This window comes from Anastrepha obliqua, chromosome 5 (assembly GCF_027943255.1).
Source record: "Anastrepha obliqua isolate idAnaObli1 chromosome 5, idAnaObli1_1.0, whole genome shotgun sequence".
Taxonomy (NCBI): Eukaryota; Metazoa; Arthropoda; class Insecta; order Diptera; family Tephritidae; genus Anastrepha; species Anastrepha obliqua.
In genome coordinates this window covers 108,083,001-108,103,101 of record NC_072896.1, presented here as the reverse complement: position 1 = coordinate 108,103,101, position 20,101 = coordinate 108,083,001, and the positions used below count along the sequence as shown (strand labels likewise).

Genomic DNA, 20,101 nt, shown 5'->3' with positions numbered 1-20,101 from the left:
GGAACTTCCCATTAGACTCAAATTCAGTTTAACGGATCATTGCAGTGTGTTCCAAGCAGAGGTAGCCGCAATCAACGCAGCAGCTGATTGGCTACTACTTGAATAATAACAGTTACGGAAGTTAATAAGTACTCCGACAGCCAAGCGGCAATTAAGGACCTGGGCTCGATTACGGTGCATTCAAATCTGGTCAGGAGGGAATGCCTAATTTCACTTTCGATTGCATTCGAATTCTTTGACATAAGGGCGGAGCGGACGAACTGGCCATACAAGGGACCTGTGAGGTAGTTTCTCCGCGAAAGGAGAGAATTGGGATGCCCTTGGCAACCTGCACTCTACTCCTGGAACGATAGGATTCTAGTGTATTTAGTAGATACTAACTCTTTTTTTAACTTTTAAAGGCGAAAAGAAAATATTTGAAACCGCGCATATGAACAGAATGTAATGAATAATTTATTCGTTCTCCAATTTTATTCATATCAGTCCATTCGTCCTTTTCACACTTAACGCATTTAAGATAAACTCTGAAAGACACGTTTTATGAATTGAAATTCAAAATCGTTCATTCATATTTTCAGCTAAGTAATTTGTCGGCCGCCGTAGCCGATTGGGTTGGTGTGTGACTACCATTCGGAGTTCAGAGAGCACGTATATTTGAATCTTGGTGAAACACCAAAATGAAGAAAACGTTTTTCTAATAGCGGTCGTCCCTCGGCAGGCAATGGCAAACCTCCGAGTGTATTTCTGCCATGAAAAAGCTGCTCTTAAAAACCATCGACCGTTCGGAGTCGACTTAAAAATGTAGATCTCTCCATTTGTGGAACAACATCAAGACGCACACCACCAATAGGAGGAGGAGCTCGTCTAAATACCCAAAAAGGGTGTATGCGCCAATTATATATATACATATATATTATACATATTTAAGTTTTTGGAGAAAAAACTTATAACACTATTTTAAATTCTGGTCTAAAAACGAGTGAAGTCTTATTTGTTAACATTTAATTTGCCGAATTTGGAGTCACAGCTTTCAAACTTTTAAAACTTAACCGTCAGTGCTCTTAATCGCTTTCCACACAAACGCAGCAATGCCATACCATTTATACGTCCACATGCATATAAGTTATCAACAACAACAAAAATTAAAAAAAAATAAAAATCATATTGTAAAAACAAAAAATTATATTTTAAAGTTTGATTTTTGTTTTTCTCTTTTCTCTCTCTTTTCAACAAAATTCTCGATGTGTGCTAAATTGTCAACATTTATATAATATTTGCCCAAATACATACATACGTAATCAAACATCTTACTTTCAAAACACAAATATTTGTAAAATATTTTCGAATTCCTCACAAAAATAAACGAAATTATTTAAATTGAACAACCCTCCAATCTTGCACAAACAAAATTGTTACATACGACAAAAACACCAAACACAACGTACGACGTAAAAACAATTGTTTGAAAAAAAATTCACAAAAACAATCAAATAAATAAACAGAAAGCCCAACAAGCAAAGAAGGTATATCAAAAGCCACTAAATTTTCCTAATATTTTAAGCGAAATTCTTTATTATTAAGCATTCAATTTGTATTACCGTTCTTTGAGTTCGAGCTCTACTTGCATTTATTTGGATTCTATGGTGATTTCTAAATTTCTTTCGAATTTTTGGATTTTGTGTTTTTTACTTTTATGATTTATTGCATTTTCTGTTTTACTTTATTTTTTTGGTTTTTTGGAAAAATGTAGTTTGCTGATGAGTCTTGCTTAAAACCCTTCCCAATCTTTGAGTTGGTATATTTGTGTTATGGGATTGACCGAACTGTTCCTATGGTTGATTGCTAATTAGTTGTTTCTTTTACTGTAGTGCATTTAATGTAATTATGAATTAAATAAGACGCTCACTGGGATATGGGAAATTTACAAATTAATATAGGGTGTCCCAAAATGACTTGAGATTTTTTTATGCCTCATAGCTTATGATCACTGGCCACAAAAAATAGAAAGGTTTAGTTGCAGAGACACAAAAGCGAAGTTCTTTGCAAAAATTTTAAAAATTTTACGGATTCTAACCTCAAAGTTTTAGACCATTGGCGACAAAAATTAAAAATTTTAGATGAAGAGACTCGAAAGCAAAATTCATTTCAAATGGATGGGTGCATGACTACCATTCCGAAGTGCTTATGTTTGAATTTCCGCACATGAAACAGCAGAATTAAAGTTTTTTTATAATAGCGGTCGCCCCTCAGGAGGCAATGGCAAACCTCCGAGTTAATTTCTGTCACGAAAAAGCTCCTCATAAAAAACCATTTACCGTTCGGAGTCGGCTTAAAAATACAGGTCCTTCCATTTGTGGAAAAACATCACACCACAAATAGAAGAGGGGTTCGGCCAAGCACCTAACAGAAGTGTATGCGCCGATTATTTGTTTAATATATATTTTTTTTAATAATAAGAGCAGCTGTGTTTTCAATGTGCTTTGAGGTATTCGGCGCGTAAACGTCCTCGAATTGTTTTTTTGGATACATTGACACCATCTTTGTCACCAACAAATCAATGATTTTATGATCTTGCATTGGCGATGTATTTTTTGTGGGTCTCGTCCGGGCAAGTCGTCGGTATACCGTTGCACCCATTTATTTATGAACGTCTTCGACTTCTTCAATTCTTCAAATAAATATTTTGCTGTCGATGCGCGCGCCATTTTTGGACCTTTAGCGTGTGCACATAGGAACACTGCTTCAAACCGTTTCTCATACGCGGTACTCATTTTGTAAAAACAACGCACGCTTACTAAATTTCTGACAAAACTAACAAATTGCACGACGCGTATTGCGAAAAGGAGCTGTGAGCTTGCTATGAAGTGGACTGAATTGGGCTCAGAGACATCCTATCCGGTTATCGGCATCCCCCGACTGTTGTTAAAAGGGAATTACACTACTTATTTCTCAGTAAAGCGCAAAAGAGATGGAGCTCCATTGCTTCATGAGCTATTTCGAAAATCCTTTGACCCCAGTAAAAAAGACGGAGGGCTCAGAAAGTCCTGGGGACATCTCACTATTTAATTTCCAAACCCCTTTGGCCCCAGTACAATAGACGGTGGACTGAGAAAGTCCTGCTGACTCCACGCCATTCACTTTCGAAACTCGTAGCTGGACGTACCGGTTATTGGACGATCGGCACACATGCGGAAAAGCTAGATTTACCATTTAACCCCCATTGTAGAAGTTGTGCGGACATTTGCGGGAAGGAAACTGTTGAGCTCTTTCTCTGTAAATGTCCGGTTTGGCAGTTAGACGATTAAAGTCACTGATGTTCATGTCTTCGACAACCGGGGGCAGTGCGCTAACCTAGATCTTGCTGACTGTATATATCTTTCTGTTGGAGATCTCATAATAGTATCAAAACGGCGCTTTCTCTGCTACTTGGGCAGGGCCATAGTGGTACTTAAACCATTTCACCTACCTACCTTAGCAGCATTTAAACTTTTTTATAACGGAACTCGTAGTTTGAATTTTGCCGGTGACGCTTCCTTTAGACACACTGTACATATGCAGTAAATTGTGGGCGCGCAAATTAATAATTTATCAAGTTTATGAATTTAAAAATTCTGTTATAAAAATATATTGGAATGTGAACAAAAAAACATATTACCGAACACATTCAAAATTACTTTCGAACAAAGCTTGATCTATCGAAGTTAGTTCCCTTTTAGTTCACAAAATCTGCTTAAGCCGTAAATTACAGCTTCTGCCGTCTGAATTATTTCTACTATCACCTATAAGTATGCAATATGTTTTTTCAAGTAGTTGCTTGCATTTAAAAAGTTCCATTCTTCTACCATTTTGTGCGCTCCTTTCTAAATATTACTGAGTTATAAATTAAGAAATAGTAAAACTAAATATGTAAGTGCATGCCTTGTTAAAAGTTTTTCAAAATAATTTTCTATCAAGTTCATAAATTCCTTAGCTCTAGAAGCCAGTTCCTTAGAATAATAAAAGTTGCTTTGAAGTTAAAAGCTGCAAAAATGTTATCGAAATATGTTTTTAACCTGAATGCTGTTAATTATATTTTGTTGCTTTTCTGGTCTTATTTATGGTTCGGTTAAGTTATTGTTTTCCTTAATTTTACTAAGTTACGTAGTACTCTGGTACTCTTAATTGGCGTATTTTCGAACACTAAAACGAGAAAAAACACTCTACTGAGAATATAATTTGAATAAGAAGAAGAAGAAGAAGAGAAGTAGTAGTTGGATTAAAATCAAATATATTTTTTTTAATTTAACGAGATCTCACCGCAACGGCCGCAGGTAATATTTAGGTATTAGCCCACGCGAATGTAGATGCAGCAAATCGTATAAAGGCATTTATTGTTTGTTTAGTTGAGTATTCGGAGCGAAAAGTTTATATTTAGATGGCATAGCTTAAATAGAGACTTTTTAAAATGCATAATTTATATAAAATAATAATAATAAATAATTTTAACAAAGGTTTAAACACTTGAGAAAAAAGTGAATAAATCCGTCAAGCTCCGATCTTGCATTCTTTGTTGTAGGTAGGTAGGAGAATTGGTTGAAGTACCACTCTGGCACTGCCCAAGTATCAGAGAAAGCGCCGTTTTTAAACCATTATGAGACCTCCAGCAGCAGATATCTATAGCCAGCCAGAGCTGTTGATGTAATAGAGCAGATTAATGGGATTTAGGTTAGCGCGCTGCCCCCGGCTGTCGAAAAAGGAGCACCCAGTGACCTTAATCGCATTGCCTACAACCCGGACATTTACCGAGAAACTACTCAACATTCTCCTTCACGGAATGGTGCATTTTTGGACCTAGCTTTTCTGCGTGTGTGCCGATCGTCCAATAACCACAGCTACGAGTTTGGAAAGTGAATGGCGTGGATGCAGGACTTTCTCAGTCCACCGTCTATTGTACTGCGGCCAAAGGGTTTTGGAAAATGAATGGTGAGGAGTCCCCAGGACTTTCTGAGCCCTCCGTCTTTTGTACTGGGGTCAAAGGATTTTCGAAATAGGACATGAAGCAATGGAGCTCCATCTTTTCTGCGCTTTACTGAGAAATAAGTAGTGCTGTTCCCTTTTAACAACAGTCAGGAGGTCTCTGAGACCAATTCAGTATCCTTCCTAGATAGCTCATCAGCAATTTCATTTCTCTCTATGTTGTTCCAATGTCCTGTAACCCAGATCAGAGAAATGTTACCTGCATACCCTAGAGATTTGATTACCTCGTTACAGCAATTGACTGGTTTGAATCTGCACCATGGCGTCGTCAAAGCGGCTTGACTATTGGGAAAAATGTTAATATCTCCTTCGCACCAACGTTCTCTAAGCGTTTTGCATGCCTGCAGGATCGCAAAAACACATTGGCTGACTTACAGAAAACCCATACTCCGACTCCCAATTCCCCCGGTATCAGGTAGTAAAAAAAATATTGGGCTGTCTACCTTTAGGTAGAGTTTAGCACTAATATTTCTGCTGCCTTCGTTACCAGCTCGTCCGTGGTGCAGTTCGCTATAATCATAGATTCATTTTATGCGTGTGTTTCTTGACGAAGCAAAAACGTTCAGATTTCTCTAACTTTCCGTATCTACCTTTGAGATTTGATTGTAGAGATTTAATAGCAACTTAACCATCAAAGCAAATATTTATTGTATTATAATATATCAGTTGTAGGTATAACTGATTCCTGATACCCCTTTTGCGTGCCTTACAGCCCTAAAGAAGAGGGTAGCTGCGGCAGCCTTCGAATGTGAGTAGGAAATATAGATGAAAAACTGCAATATTTCCCGTTCTGCAGTTAAGAGGTGGGCAAAACTCCTAAAGAACATTCCACAATTTCACCTCTAAATGAGTCGGAACTGCACAGCTTCTCGTCTTTATACACCCTCTGTTTAAGGACACGGCGGTAGGTAGTTCACTGATAGCTGAAGCTTTCGTGCAGCTCTGAAAAAATGATAAATATGATTTTGGAGCATATAATACAATTATAAATCCAATTTTGTCAAACAGTGGGGGACTTCGGACTACTCCTACTCTAGCACTCAACGCTGTACATTGCAGGAAAAACTGCTGCTGCTCGCGCTGCAATCAGACCATAAGCTAGACTTAAGCTGCGGACACTCTAGCATTCTTAAAAACTATGAGTTCATCCCCATGGTGCTGGATCATTGTACGCCCTCGCTAGGTCCGAGCGGAACTTTTTCCAGTCATATGCCTTCAAGGAAGAGTGGGCGGGGTGTAACCTTTGGAGGAAGGGCATGACAAACATCTTTTACGGATGGCTCGAAATTGGATTGAACAGTTGGTGGGGAATATTCTACGAGGGGCTCCCTATCAAGCTTAAATTTAGACTTCCGGACCACTGTAGTGTTTCCAAGCGGAAGTAGGCGCAATTAAGGAAGCAGTGGATTGGTTGCTCACTTCTACAATACAATTATTGTAAAGAAGGTAAATATCTATTCCGACAGCCAAGCTGCAATTAGAGCCTTGGGCTCGGTGTTTCTGCGTTCGAAATTAGTCGGGGGAATGCTTAACTTCTCTCTCGATTGTATCGGAATACTAGGGTCATTTGGATTCCCGGTCACAGGGGCGTAGAGGGAAACTGTTAGGCCGATGAGCTGGCTGGACAGGGGACCCTGGAGACGACTTCATCGCAATACCAGAGAATTGAAGTTCCCTTGATAATCTGTGGTCTGCTACTGGAAAGATGGGCCTTAGCTAGGAGTAGAGCAAGGTTGTTAGGAGAATACCATTTTGACTCTTAAGAAACTATCCGTTGTTGAAATAAAACCTATCCTACGCTTCGTAAGAGCGTCTAAATGGTTCCATAATGAATAAACACGAAAGTTCCCGTGTTACACAGTGGTACCACAACGGACCTACATGGCCTTAGCTGGCTATGGCCTGAGTTGGCTATTCTATACCGACTGCCACAAAAACATAACCTAACCTAGATAAAATTAATACCATAGATGTTTTCCATAGTAGTAAACGGTAAAAGATGAATACCATTTGAAATTTATGTAAAATTAAGTACCTCAAATCTAAATTCAAAATCGAAAAAGTCGCGAATTTCAATTGCACACTTACTGTCTCACAAATTGGCTTGTTTTAAAAGTCACCCCACATACCAATTTTGATCAGTATTCATATTTACACACTTCAACATATGCGCATCCATGCATACAACCCATAAAAACAGACCATCGCACACACTCAGACTCATGGCATATAAACCATAGACATATAAGCTTCACGTCAATGTCATCTAATCAATAATTGCTAAACGCTTTTTTGCACTGCATGCCATTTCTTCTTCTTATATGCACCGTTGAAAGTAGACAAAATTAAAAAAAATTATATGGCGTACCAAATAGTTTGGAAAACATTGCATAAAATCATAGTTTTAACTGGTTGTTGTTATTGTAAGCTTTTCTTTGGCTGTACATAAATGGCTTTGCGCATTTCGACGCCCTACTGTCATTCATAATAAATTTGCTTAAGCCCCAATAAACTACATTGAAATCTGTGCTGCTTTCCTTTTGCATGCAACTCCGTCTCACTTACATACAAACGTACACAACGCCTAGAACAAATTTGGCGCGCGTTGTAAAGCTTGGAATTTGGCGCCCTACAATCCAGAGTTGCCGCCATGTATACGCTTACGCTTGGAGGAAACAATGAACCCACCACAAGGCAATGTAAGCATCAACGACAAGAAGTCCATACAGAGGTGAGTTCGAAACTTCATTTGAAAATTTTGGTATTTGTTCACTTTTCACTTCCTTGCAGTTGGATCACTCATAACGCGGAGGTGCGTGTGAAGGATGTTAATTTGGATTTGTCCATGAGCACCGTAATAGGTTTGGGTGATCTGGCCGAAGATGAAATTATCACTAACTCGTTGCCTGTTACTGTAAGTTCAAGCTCTGTCGTAGTTTCAATAATGGCCAGCTTTTTAGTAAGTTTTAACTCTTATTTGAAGGTGCATGTGGAAAATGTGAAAATAAACTTAATTGAAGATCGTCCACCTGTTAATATTACCTCACCGGGTCCAGTGCCAATACGCTTGGCCATAGGTCGCATGCGTATTCACCGTGACAAGAATGGCATTGTCAATATTCAACCTATAGGTGAGTATTACAGGAAAATGTTTGGTATTTTTGCTTTTTAGAAAGTACGAGTCAAATAAATCTGGATGAGATGAGATGTACGAAGGGATGAAATGTCGCAGATACGTTAACATGGCGGTTGTTGTTGTTGATGTAACAGCATTTACATTTTCCATAAATGTTTTGCGAGTGCTGCTGAAATGACAGTCCTTGATCGAATGTAAATTCGTATCGTGTTTAGAATGGAACACGGGAAAATGATTCCGTGTCTCTAAAATGGTGAACTTAACCCTTTCAATACTAACGGGACACATACGTCCCAATGAGTGTTTTCATTTTACTAAATGCCAAATATTTCTTTGCATCGCTGTGTATTTTCTTCCCATCAGTTTTTTACGAGATATACCATCAATTATGCTCCGTATGACCCGTTATACTTTGTATTTTTCTCTACACATGTTTTGCAGTCGTAGTTAAATCGTAGCACGTGCTAGGTCAATAAGTGGAAAAACGACAATTATAGATCTACTGAGTGTTCCTTACGGGTGGGACAATGTTTTCCCAGGACATTTTCTGAATTACTAGAAATAATTTATTTATTTATACAAGAGGACATACTATTTAAATCACTAGTAATAACTTTTCATGGGTAAATATTTTTTCCCCTTAAAAAAATCCATATTGAAAGGGTTAAAGTAATAACCATATCCAGATTTAAATTTGTGAACGACTTACAAAAAAAATTCTTCACCTATTGGTCAAGCCAGTTACCGCAAGGATGATAGACTATCAGGTTCGGCCAACCTGCTATGGTGAAAAGCTAAATTGTTAGAGCAGCTTCGCTTGCCACGTCTCCGAGTACTGGGCAGTCGAGTTCTGTCCGCGCATTTCACACGTATTCGTACACTCGTGCAATCAGTCGTTGTTTACATAGATAACAAAGATAACTAGATGTGAAACTTATTCATTTTGAGAGAGAGCGCGCCCATGAGGACGTTTCAAAACTTGGCAGCACTCACACATTATGGGATTTTGAACAGCTGATAGGCTAAATGGCAGACTGCCAGAAGAAACGCGCCAAAAATAACAGACGAAAACAGTTCGTTTTTGCTTAATGGAGAAATGACGTGTTAAAATGTTTATAATTATTTGTCTTAAAATTAATTCAATTGAAATGTAATAATTTGAATTTAAGTGAGTTTGTAGAATCCAAAGCTCCTTATATCCTTTTCGACTTCTACTTTTAATTAGTCTTATGTACATAATGTAATTTTATTGAAAACTGTGTGTTGGTTTATGTAAATTTGTATATACGTAAATATTCTATGGTTGAAAAGCGTAGGTAAGGGAACTGAATTTGTGTTTGAGATATTTTACAAAAATTAAAAGTAATCTGCTTTAACTCATTCTGTTCGTTGTTTGAGATTTTTTTTTTTGTTACCCAATTTCTGTGTTATATTTAAAAAAATCGCAATAAGTCATGTTTTTAATTATAACTTATGTTTTTCGGGTTCATTATTTTATTATTATTGAATTACTTTTGTATTTCAGTTTTAAATAATTTCATTTACATAAAATTTTTAAAATTTTTTGCTTATTTATGTACATATTTCATACTGATTGTGCTTATTTTTAGTATATGTAGGTGTTTACGAGTGATATAAGGCTATTGGGCAACCGCACACTAAATACTAACCTCAATGGTGGTGTGGAAACTAAAAATTCCAGACCTTTGGTTCAAAAATACCCAATTTATGTTTCTACCGGTGTGGCAATACTGGAAAATGTTATAAAAAATGCACATTTTTCAGCGCTCTCACGAGAAAAAGAGTTTCACATCTAGTCATCTATGTATGGTTGTTTAGACGGCAACGAAGCAACATGAGCGCAGACTGCGTTGATTTTTTTCCTATATCACCAATACAATGCCAGTTTTTTTCGTAAACTGTCACGGCTCCGGTAACACCAGCCAATCAGCTGATTCTTTCAAATTCGCTGAAAGCTAGTTAACGGTCTGATATTGGCCATACCTTGAGAATTCTTTTCACCATGAGCTATCAAACCAATTTCTTACACTTTCATTGGAGATTAAGTGTTGATTTGTAATTGCGTTCCGATCGACGATAACAAGTAATTGTTGTTGTTTTAGCAGAGTAAACATTTCCCATACTTGAAGTGATAGTCCTTGGCCGAATGTTCCGTTAACATAGAACCGACTGGCATAGTTCGTTGATATAGCTTAACAAGTGGCAAATTGATATAGCTAACATAAGCCTGGTGATTAAACCGTAAGGTGGACTGCGCTCGTCTAAATGAAAGACAACTCGTTGGAGAAGAGAAGTGGGAATTTTTTTCTCATAGCAATCATCTTTCGGCAGGCAATAAAAAACCGCCAAGTGAATTTTTGCTTTAGTGCTCTATTCTTAACCATGCGTTAAGAAGCGGAAGGAGCAGTTGATTGTAATTCAACTGCAAAACAAATAAATAAGAATTATTATTAATAATTAGAAGTACAAAAAATTATCCATAATATGGAGTGGAACTTTTTATGCGTGATTACTATAAAAGGCCCTTCAAAATACGTGCCTAGATGTTGTTTTAAAATAAAACTTATAAAAATTTCAGGTTCATGTTTCACCATTTTAATTCAAAAAACGGCTTTAAATAATTATAAAAAAATTATTGTACATCACTTATACATATGTCCACCAGGAGCACATCTATAGGTAAAATCCGCGCCAAACAGACGAGATGTCGACGCTGAAGGTTGATGGTTGATGCTCAACAACAATTTGCGCCACAACAGCAATATTCTCAACAGAAAGTCCAGTTTTGGGTCTTTCAGTTCTTCTTCTATCCTCGACAAAACCAGTCTCTTGAAATTTGTTTACCAACTTTTGAATTCTAGACTCATTCCGACGATTATTTCCACTAAAAAATTTACGAATTTTGAGATATTTTGTTCTTAAGGATCTTCCATTTTCATAATATATTTGCAGTCAAACTTCCATAACTCGAACTTCAAATACTCAAATTTTCTATAATATATCTCGAACTAAATCGAGTGACAATAGGCTTTAGAGAGCAATATAGACTCAATTTTACTCCCATAACTCAAACTTCTCTACCCTGAATTTCTCTATAACTCGAATAAGAATTTCGCACATGCTTGTCTAAGTCGAATTATTTGGGAAAATCCCAATTTATGTACTTGTTTATTTATTTTTTTTTTTTCAATGTATTCAGGGAAGTATTTATGTATTTGTAAAGCGGATGCTTTTTTTTCATTTCGATGTTTCGTTTTGTGTAACGTTTGCTAATCAGTTTTATTGGCAGGTTTTCCCCTACAGACGCCATTATTAAGCACCATAGCAGAGATTCGGATTTGAGTAGAATAGAAAGTGATGACGAGGACTCAGTAGAGGAAATTATTTATATTTGCAAACGAATGACACTACCACTGACGGCCCCTATGAGGCTTTGAACAAATAAGAATCTCTTATTAATGAAAACTACGAAAAGAAATTAGGTTTCCAGCCACTACTTTCTGTTTATTTTAATGCATTGCATCTTTTACTTGCATATGTTTGCGGCTTCTTATAAAAACAATAATATTCTATAGTTTAAAGCCTCCACAAGCCGAACATTTTCATGCGATAATGGTGGTTCGAGTTATAGAAGTTTGACTGTATATATATAATTGGCGCGTGCACACTTTTTGGGTGTTGGGCCAAGCTCCTATTGATGTTGTCCCACAAATGGAGGGACCTACAGTTTTAAGCCGACTCCGAACGGGAGAGGATTTTTTTATGAGGAGCTTTTTCATGGCAGAAATACACTCGGAGGTTAGCCATGGCCTGCGGAGGGGCGAACGCTATTATTATTCTTTCTATTTGGTGTTTCATGCACGGAGACTCGAATCTGCGCTCTTCTGAATGGTAGTTACGCACCAACCCATTCGGCTATGGTGGTCCTCGTACTTTCATAATAAGTTTCAATAATTTTAACGCGTTTTATCGTCTAAAATTGTACATCTGTCTACTTGACAAATGTGCAAGATGACATAAAAAAAGAACCGTTCTAGGAATTTTTCAATATTCGCATCTAGGCGTCACTTTTGAAATATCTTTTACTGCTTATTTATATTATATATCACTTCAAATTCGTGATAACTTAAAGCAAGGACCTTTAAAAAAATGTATTTTAAAATTAGCTTTACTATATTCGTGATGACTATTGAATTCGATTTAATTTTTTTTTTTCATTACAGAAACCAGTTTTAATGACGCCGCCTCCTTAAATTATCCACTCACCGCTGCCGCTGTGAAACCACGCGATCGCGAACGTGATCGTGAAATACTTTCAATGCAGCTGGTTATGCAACAACTAAAAATGGACAATGATAATTTGCGTAGACAGTTGGTAAATGCGAAAGAAAATGCCGATTGCTATAGGTATGCGACATAATAACTGTATTTCCACCTTATTTCGCACTGCGAAAGTCGAATCACATTTGCGTGGAACAATTCAATATTTAATGGAAAAACCTCGCTCTCAAATTAGTTTATAATTTTTATGCAGCGACTACAACTATGCAATACATTTTTCCATAAAATTGTCATTGTGCGCGTAAATGTGACTTGAGTTCATGATATTGACGTGGTAAAATAGTTAAAATCATTCTATTTTTTTCTATTTTTCCCCCCTGTGTGTGCAGACAAAAGAGCAAACAAGATAATGATGTGCTGCGTTCATATCTCAAAGCGGCACAAGACGACATAACCATACTTTTGGAAGAGAAAAAGGCCTTACTGGACACGATACGTTCGCTGCAGGTGAGTTCGCATTAAGTATTGCAAATGAGGCAGCTGTAAGGAGAATCAGAGGAGTAAATTTTCCAAGTGCTTCCCATTTACTTAAATGTGTTCAAGCCATGCACACAGACCTAACCCGAACCCGCACACACACACTAAAACACATGCCCGAATTTTTATGTGTAAAACGCCTCGACACTAAACAGCGTTACGGAATTTTTCGCATTTTGTTGTAATAAATAAAAGTTCGAAAACTCAGCAGTGTTTTTTATACTATTAAAATTTAATGCTATAATTTCTTAAATTTATATTACACTTTCTAAAATTGTGTGTATGATTTCCTTCCAAAGCTAAGAAACTCTATTTTATTTACTACTACTTTTCTTCTACTCTTCACCACCACCACCTAATGTCACTGTTTTCTATTTACAATGTGTTTTTGAAAAACAAAATCCTGAAAATTTGGCGTTAAAAAACAGTTGAATCTGAATTCTCTCAACATTTCTGATGCAAGGATCAAAGGTCAGTTTTTGGCAACAAAGCAAAAAAAAGAAACAATGTAGAAGAAATGCACTTGCAATTTGCTTTTCATTTGTAGTTTGTAAGCGTAAATTTGACTTTGACTTTTATTGCATATTTTTAAGCATTCCGCACTCGCTTAAATTTGGCAAAAAAAAAAAAAATAAACAAAACTTGAATGTGGCATGTAAGCGCATATGCTAATGACAATAAAGTTAAATGTTTAGCGCACAAAAGTAATTGGCAGATGGAAATTTTAAAGATTGGATTGTAAAATGCACAAATTTTCAATGGGAGATTAGTAAAAGCACTATTAAATATTTATTTAAATGCAAGTTTACAGATTTTACTGAAAATATCTGTAATCAGATATATTAAGTACGGCGCACAGTGGTCCAGTTGTCGGAGAAGTTGATAAAAAATTAAAAAAAATGTTTATTAATTCATACTTTTCACAGCCTCAATATGTATGCAGTTGTAGTGGCAGCCCTAAAGTTGGTTTATATTATTTATATAATCAGGAGGCGTTAAATATTTTCCTATCGGCGCAGTTTTTTGCTAAAGTTTTGAGAATAACTGATTTTCTTTATTTTTTGAACAATAGTTTTTCAATCTATTGACTATTTTAAATTCAAAAACGAATTTGGTTTAAAAACGGACTATTTTGCAATCCTTAGGAATTATTGAAGTTAAAGTCAAGAGAGAAAGAAACACTTAACAATCGCATTATTCATAAGATATCTGCTATGTGGCGCACGCACTGATGCATTTAACATAAAATCGAAAAATCATATCTATAGTTCGGTTTGGTGCTTATTCACAGTACCTATGCATTTATATTTAGTCAGTGTTCAACTATTATCAGTGTTCAAGGCACTATCCCAAAAAATTGGTCCACTAAGTGGCGTGGAGTGGAGTTATTTCGAAAAACTGTATTTATTTATATAGAGGCGCTCACAATAATGGTAGTGCGACATTTTGAAAGGTTTTAACTATTAAAAAAAGGATTAAGATATTTTCATCAACATTTCAAACTTTTTAATCAAAATTTCGAGTTTTGAAAAGAGTTTCTCGAACAAAATGCATAACACCGTCAAGAAAAAAAATTATAAAAAATCAACGCCAATTTGCGCCACTTTACACTTGAACGGTATTGAATTGATATACCAAAATTGATGTTTCGTTGGCGTAAAGATTTTAAGGAAAACGGGACGGCAGCCTATCCACCTAAATTCTGGTGGCGGAACTTGTCCTCCTTATAGATTTCAGGCAGTCTAGTCTTACCAGTAAAACTCTACTAGGGCTTGAAACGCTACCGTTTACCCGCTGTCGATGAGCTCATTCGCCGTCATTTCAATAATACCAAAGGCCCTGGGTTTAGCCCTTGGTACCTGTTTTGACCTCTATTTTCAATATTTTAAAGCGGCCCAAAACAGGTCTGCAATGTCATTCATCGTCTGCTGCATTGCCGAAGGTGTACCCGCGCTACGTTCCTAAGCGCTTTTAGAAGGCAGAGGGTAGGGTTTACACCTCAAATCTCACATGGTTAAAGCTGGAGCCGCCTTTGGTACGATGTCTTCTGTGTGGCGCAATAATAACATCAGCGTTCACACGAAAATTAGAATTTTCAAATCCAACGTAGTATCGGTTCTACTTTATGCTTGCTGTACATGGATAGTGACCAAATCCATCAATACCAGCCTTCAAGTTTTTATTAATCGCTGCCTGAGGAATATCTTCCGCATTTTTTGGTCCAAAATAATTGCGAACTCAGATCTACGGAAAAAGGCGCAAATAGAGCCAGTCGAAATGCTCATAAAACACCAAAAATGGAGATGGATTGGGCACACTCTACGCAAAAACGATGCATGCAACCCTCTCACAAATGATGGTCGCAAGCCTGGTAGGCCAAGGTAAACTTGGAGGCGAAAAAAAACGCTCAAGATGGCGCACAGGCGTGGTTGATGTCCTATGTGCCACGAGCGATTAAGGACCTGAAGAAGAAGAATTTCCTAAAAATTTCCTAAAAATTCTGATTAATAAGTTTCAAGTTTTCACATTTTGATGCTGTTCCACAAATGGAACTGTATTTATAGTGCATTTTGTTTCCAATTCAGTTTATATGTTGTTTATGTTGAAAGGAATAATGCCTCTGTTAAAAATGTTCCGTTAGATGGTGCAAGCGTGTAAAATAGATTTGCGATTGCGATACAACCGTGAAATAAGAACATATAAGAACAACAAATCGTGGGTTTTGTCTTCTAACAAAGAAACTAGGCGGAATACCAACAATAAAATTGTTCTAAAGTATTAAATTCAGAAATTTATTTTTCACTATTATTTTAGACATTTTTTTTGCTATTTTGAAATCTCTATAATTATGGAAGCAATCTATTAATAGGACTATGAATAAGTTCGTGCGGTTTTTTTTCGAAATTTGAAACTTTATTGACGTAAAATGGTTACAAATTTAATATTCAAAGTATTGTCCATCGCTTGCTACTACTTTTTCCCATCTTTCTGGCAATTCACGGATTCCCTTTGTGAAAAATTCGGTCGGTTTTGCCGCAATCCACGAATCGATCCATTTTTTGACTTCATCGTAATTACGGAAGTGCTGGTCAGCCAGGCCATGTTGCATCGATCGGAAGAGATAGTAATCGGATGGCGCAAGGTCTGGACTATACGGCGGGTGGGGTAGGACATCCCATTTGAGCGTTTCTAAGTATGTTTTGACCACTTGTGCAACATGTGGCCGAGCATTGTCATGTTGCAAAATAACTTTGTCGTGTCTATCGGCGTATTGCGGCCGTTTTTCTCGCAGTGCTCGGCTCAAACGCATCAATTGTCGTCGGTAGACATCCCCCGTAATCGTTTCATTCGGTTTCAGTAGCTCATAATACACAACACCCAGCTGGTCCCAGCAGATACACAGCATAACCTTCAGGCCATGAATATTCTGCGCCGACGTCGATGTTGAAGCATGGCCAGGGTATCCATACGTTGCCCGACGTTTTGGACTGTCGTAATGGACCCACTTTTCATCGCCAGTCACAATTCGATGCAAAAAACCCTTTCTTTTGTGCCGTTGAAGCAGTTGTTCGCATGCCATAAAACGGCGTTCAACGTCTCTTGGCTTCAATTCATACGGCACCCAATGGCCTACCTTTCGGATCATTCCCATGGCTTTTAAACGTTTGGAAATGGTTGATTGATCAACTCCCAAAGTTTTTGCAACCTCTTCTTGCGTTTGAGCCGGATCTTGATCGAGCAATTCCTCCAATTCGGTATCCATGAACTTTGGCGGCGCACCCTCGCGTTCTTCGTCTTCCAAGCCAAAATCACCACTTTTAAAGCGTGCAAACCACTTCTGGCACGTTCGCTCAGCTAGAGCATGCTCACCATAAACTTCCACCAAGATACAATGACTTTCGGCTGCTTTTTTCTTCATATTAAAATAATGAAGAAGAATTCCCCGCAAAAACACATTATTTGGCACGAAATTCGACATTTTCAAGTGTGGTAAAAATATTGTTGTTTACGCTTCAAATAAAAAACTTATACTGACGTTTGTGCCTTACGACAGTAGCTCTCCAATGAATGTTTGGAAATGTGGATCGATGGAATAATAATCAAGTTACGCCATCTGTTGTAAAACCGCACGAACTTATTCATAGTCCTATTAAATTTTCCACTTCGCGCCTAAGAAATAAAAATTTTAAAATATGAGCTGATGCTTACGATACCGTAATTGCGACGATGAATGCGCAAATACAAGGTGGCGCAAAATTAATCATCCTATCGGAAGATTTATGTTTTTTGCATCAATCATATTTGCCACTTGTAAACTAGACAGCTGCAATATACAAAACGAACGCGTAAAAGTCAAAAGAAATCATTTTTTTAGTTCGTAAAAATAATTTTTTTAGTTCGTAAACAAGTTATTAAGAAAAAAACTAACGGATGATTAATTTTGCGCCACCTTGTATTAGTTAACGAGTTTTAAAAATATTGAAAGCATTTTTTGGATCAATTTTGAACTTTGAAAATTAGACTTTTACTTGAAAAATGCAGCTACACACTAAAATAGTGAAAATTTCACACCTAACCCCCTTTTTTTCTTTTTTGACCACTGTGCGACGCCAGAGACTGTTTTATTTTTTGCTCTCAACACGCATTTTTAGTTACTATAAATCTTCTGCGCTATCGCTTTGATTTTTCTGCTAGAGCTTTATTTCTTTCTTGAATTTTCAGCGTTAATTACACTTAATTTTTCTTCCAAATATTTTCTCATTCCCTCTTTGTACACTTTTCATTTTTTTAAGCTTAAAAATGCTATTTTATTACAAAAAACATTTAGTTGTCACATTATTTTCATCCGAATTTTTACGTTATACCCACATTTAAGTAATGCATTAATCTCTTTAATCCCTCGTTTCCGCGCTCACTCGCTCGCTGGCTGGCATTGGCAAAGTAGCTTCAACTGACATCATCGAATATAAATAGAAAAGGCGATGGCAACAGGTAACACAACTGCATGGATTGCATACAGTGCTGCGGCGAGAATAACAATCCATGAAATACAATACCACCAGCAACGGCAACAACAACAACTACAGCAGCTACAACATCAGCAACATCAGCAACACACATGCGGCGAAGGCTAAGTAATGCATTCCTTACTTTGTCTATTTTCAAATCATGCCGAAATTCGCGGCAATCGTCGAGGGAGCAATACAACCAATAACTGTTATTTGGTTAAAACAACAAATATTCCGTTCAAATGTACTCGTTAATGTACTATATTTTACTCTAAAAACTTACTCTTTGTTGTTTTTTTTTTTCATTTCTATAAGATTATATTAAATTTTTTTATCAAACTTAACTAAAATTTATCTAGGTTTTAAAAAGACTGAATATCGCTTTGCGTTGTGTTGTTCAAGAGTAAGAAAAATAAAATGCGTTATTTAATTTCGATAAAAAAAAATGCTCAAAATTTGTGTTTGCATAGCGAATTGATTTTCTAGCTCAGCTTTCATCATTTAGTTATTCTCCTATGTTTTTAATATAACTATTATACAAGGTGGCACAAGACTAATCAATCTATTGGAAGATTTATAATTTTTTGCAAATGGCGTCGTATGTCAATCGTAATTGACACTTGTGAACTCGATAGCTGCATTAGACAAACAGAAAAGCAATGGTGCGCTCGTGAAAATAAAGAGTTTCCATCATTCAAAAACACATTTCTTTTAATTTAGTTAAAAAGTTATTCAAAAACGAAATTGGATGATTAATTTTGTGCCACCCCGTATTACTTATATAAACCTCGATCATATTGAACATTGCGACCAATTATTAAAAGTATCCAAATGCGTGTGGCTTTAAGTCTCGAAGTGAGTTACAAAGATTATATATGTTTGTGAAATTGATTGGGAATAATGTCCAATCGGCGGTCACAAAAGCGCTTAGTCACGTGAGCATGTTAATCACTGCTTTTTTATATGGGGGAAAATATTGTCTGCGTTGCAATATAAGCGGAAAACTTAAAAGCTATTGTAAATGCAAAAGAGATTACGATCCGTTTGTATTCGTATGTCATCGTCCCACTCGGATAATACGATAGACGAATCGCGTAATTTATTCTTCGTACGATGGCCGATACGTTTACGGATGGGACGTTTTGAGCGCTGTTGACTCACTCAATTCAGTCAGATTCTCAAGACAGGTCTCTGGGGACCGGCGCTGATCTTTCCCACAAGCAGAACAGTATTTCCGAACTTTATGGAGGTCTTCTTCCCTTTTCAAGGCAAAGCAAGGAAGTGATTGAATATTTTTTTGTTCCTCGAAATGAGCGCTCATTGCCACCCACATTCTGAGATAGTTTGTTTTTATGGGAATTTTTATAAAGATTCTAAAAAAGTTGAAAATAATTTTCACTCTACCACCTTGATCAAAAAGTTCGCGGAAACGAACTCGAAACATTTCTACAACTCCATTTCGGCCTTGGTACTTTAGCGTAAGTAGACTAGCCTGTCATCTTAGAGGTTGTGGGTTCGAATCACACGTAAAGCACGGTCCTCGCACTTTTCCAAATTTACCTACTTTCCCTGTTTCTAAAGCAAAAAAAAATCTCATTCCTCAAACCCAAAAATGTATCCTTTCCATCCTTACTCCCGCACAATAGTCAGCGCATTTTTGCATTGTGGCTGCTAAAACAAGCAAAAACAAACAGTTACACATTAAGTGGCGCCAACAAGAGGAAGCGGGAAATCGCGCCAAATTTAGCGAAGTCCTCAACCATCTGTGCGATCCTTCTGCCAGAAAAATGTGAAACACAGATGGCGCTCCAAGCAATAAGAAGGCGTTGTTTCTAAGCAACGACAGGTGGGCATTTCCACCACTTAGGACTGGTAGCGGCAGGCTAATCAACTTCCCTGTCAGAAATCAAATAGATTAACGAAACCAACGCAAGATAAGTCTTGTCGAGGCCCTATGCTTCCGAGAGGTGTGAACGAGGAAATAAAAATCGGTGTAACCATCAGAGCCGTCTTCGATTTTCCATTACTTTCTTTCGGCTATTAAAACGCTGAAGTGGTTTCCCGTAGTGGTTTTTTAACTCCATCAAATAGAAAAAAAAAA

General features: G+C 37.0%; 1 protein-coding gene across 6 annotated transcripts in view; it reads left to right on the top strand.

The window, feature by feature from the left end:
- Positions 1–18,670, top strand: part of LOC129247131 (bridge-like lipid transfer protein family member 3A) — a 63,041-nt gene extending 44,371 nt beyond the window's left edge. For 2 of the 6 annotated variants that reach the window (XM_054886081.1, XM_054886077.1), the window contains exons 16-23: positions 1,503–1,523; positions 7,605–7,747; positions 7,807–7,930; positions 8,000–8,147; positions 12,397–12,580; positions 12,844–12,961; positions 13,420–13,462; positions 17,937–18,670. In XM_054886081.1, the coding sequence (XP_054742056.1) occupies positions 1,503–1,523; positions 7,605–7,747; positions 7,807–7,930; positions 8,000–8,147; positions 12,397–12,580; positions 12,844–12,961; positions 13,420–13,462; positions 17,937–17,965 (810 nt within the window). In that variant the 3' untranslated portion in view covers positions 17,966–18,670. The remainder of the gene's footprint in view (positions 1–1,502; positions 1,524–7,604; positions 7,748–7,806; positions 7,931–7,999; positions 8,148–12,396; positions 12,581–12,843; positions 12,962–13,419; positions 13,463–17,936) is intronic. The other 4 variants (XM_054886082.1, XM_054886078.1, XM_054886079.1 and 1 more) reach the window with 3 other exon arrangements.
- The last annotated feature ends 1,431 nt before the right edge of the window (positions 18,671–20,101 follow it).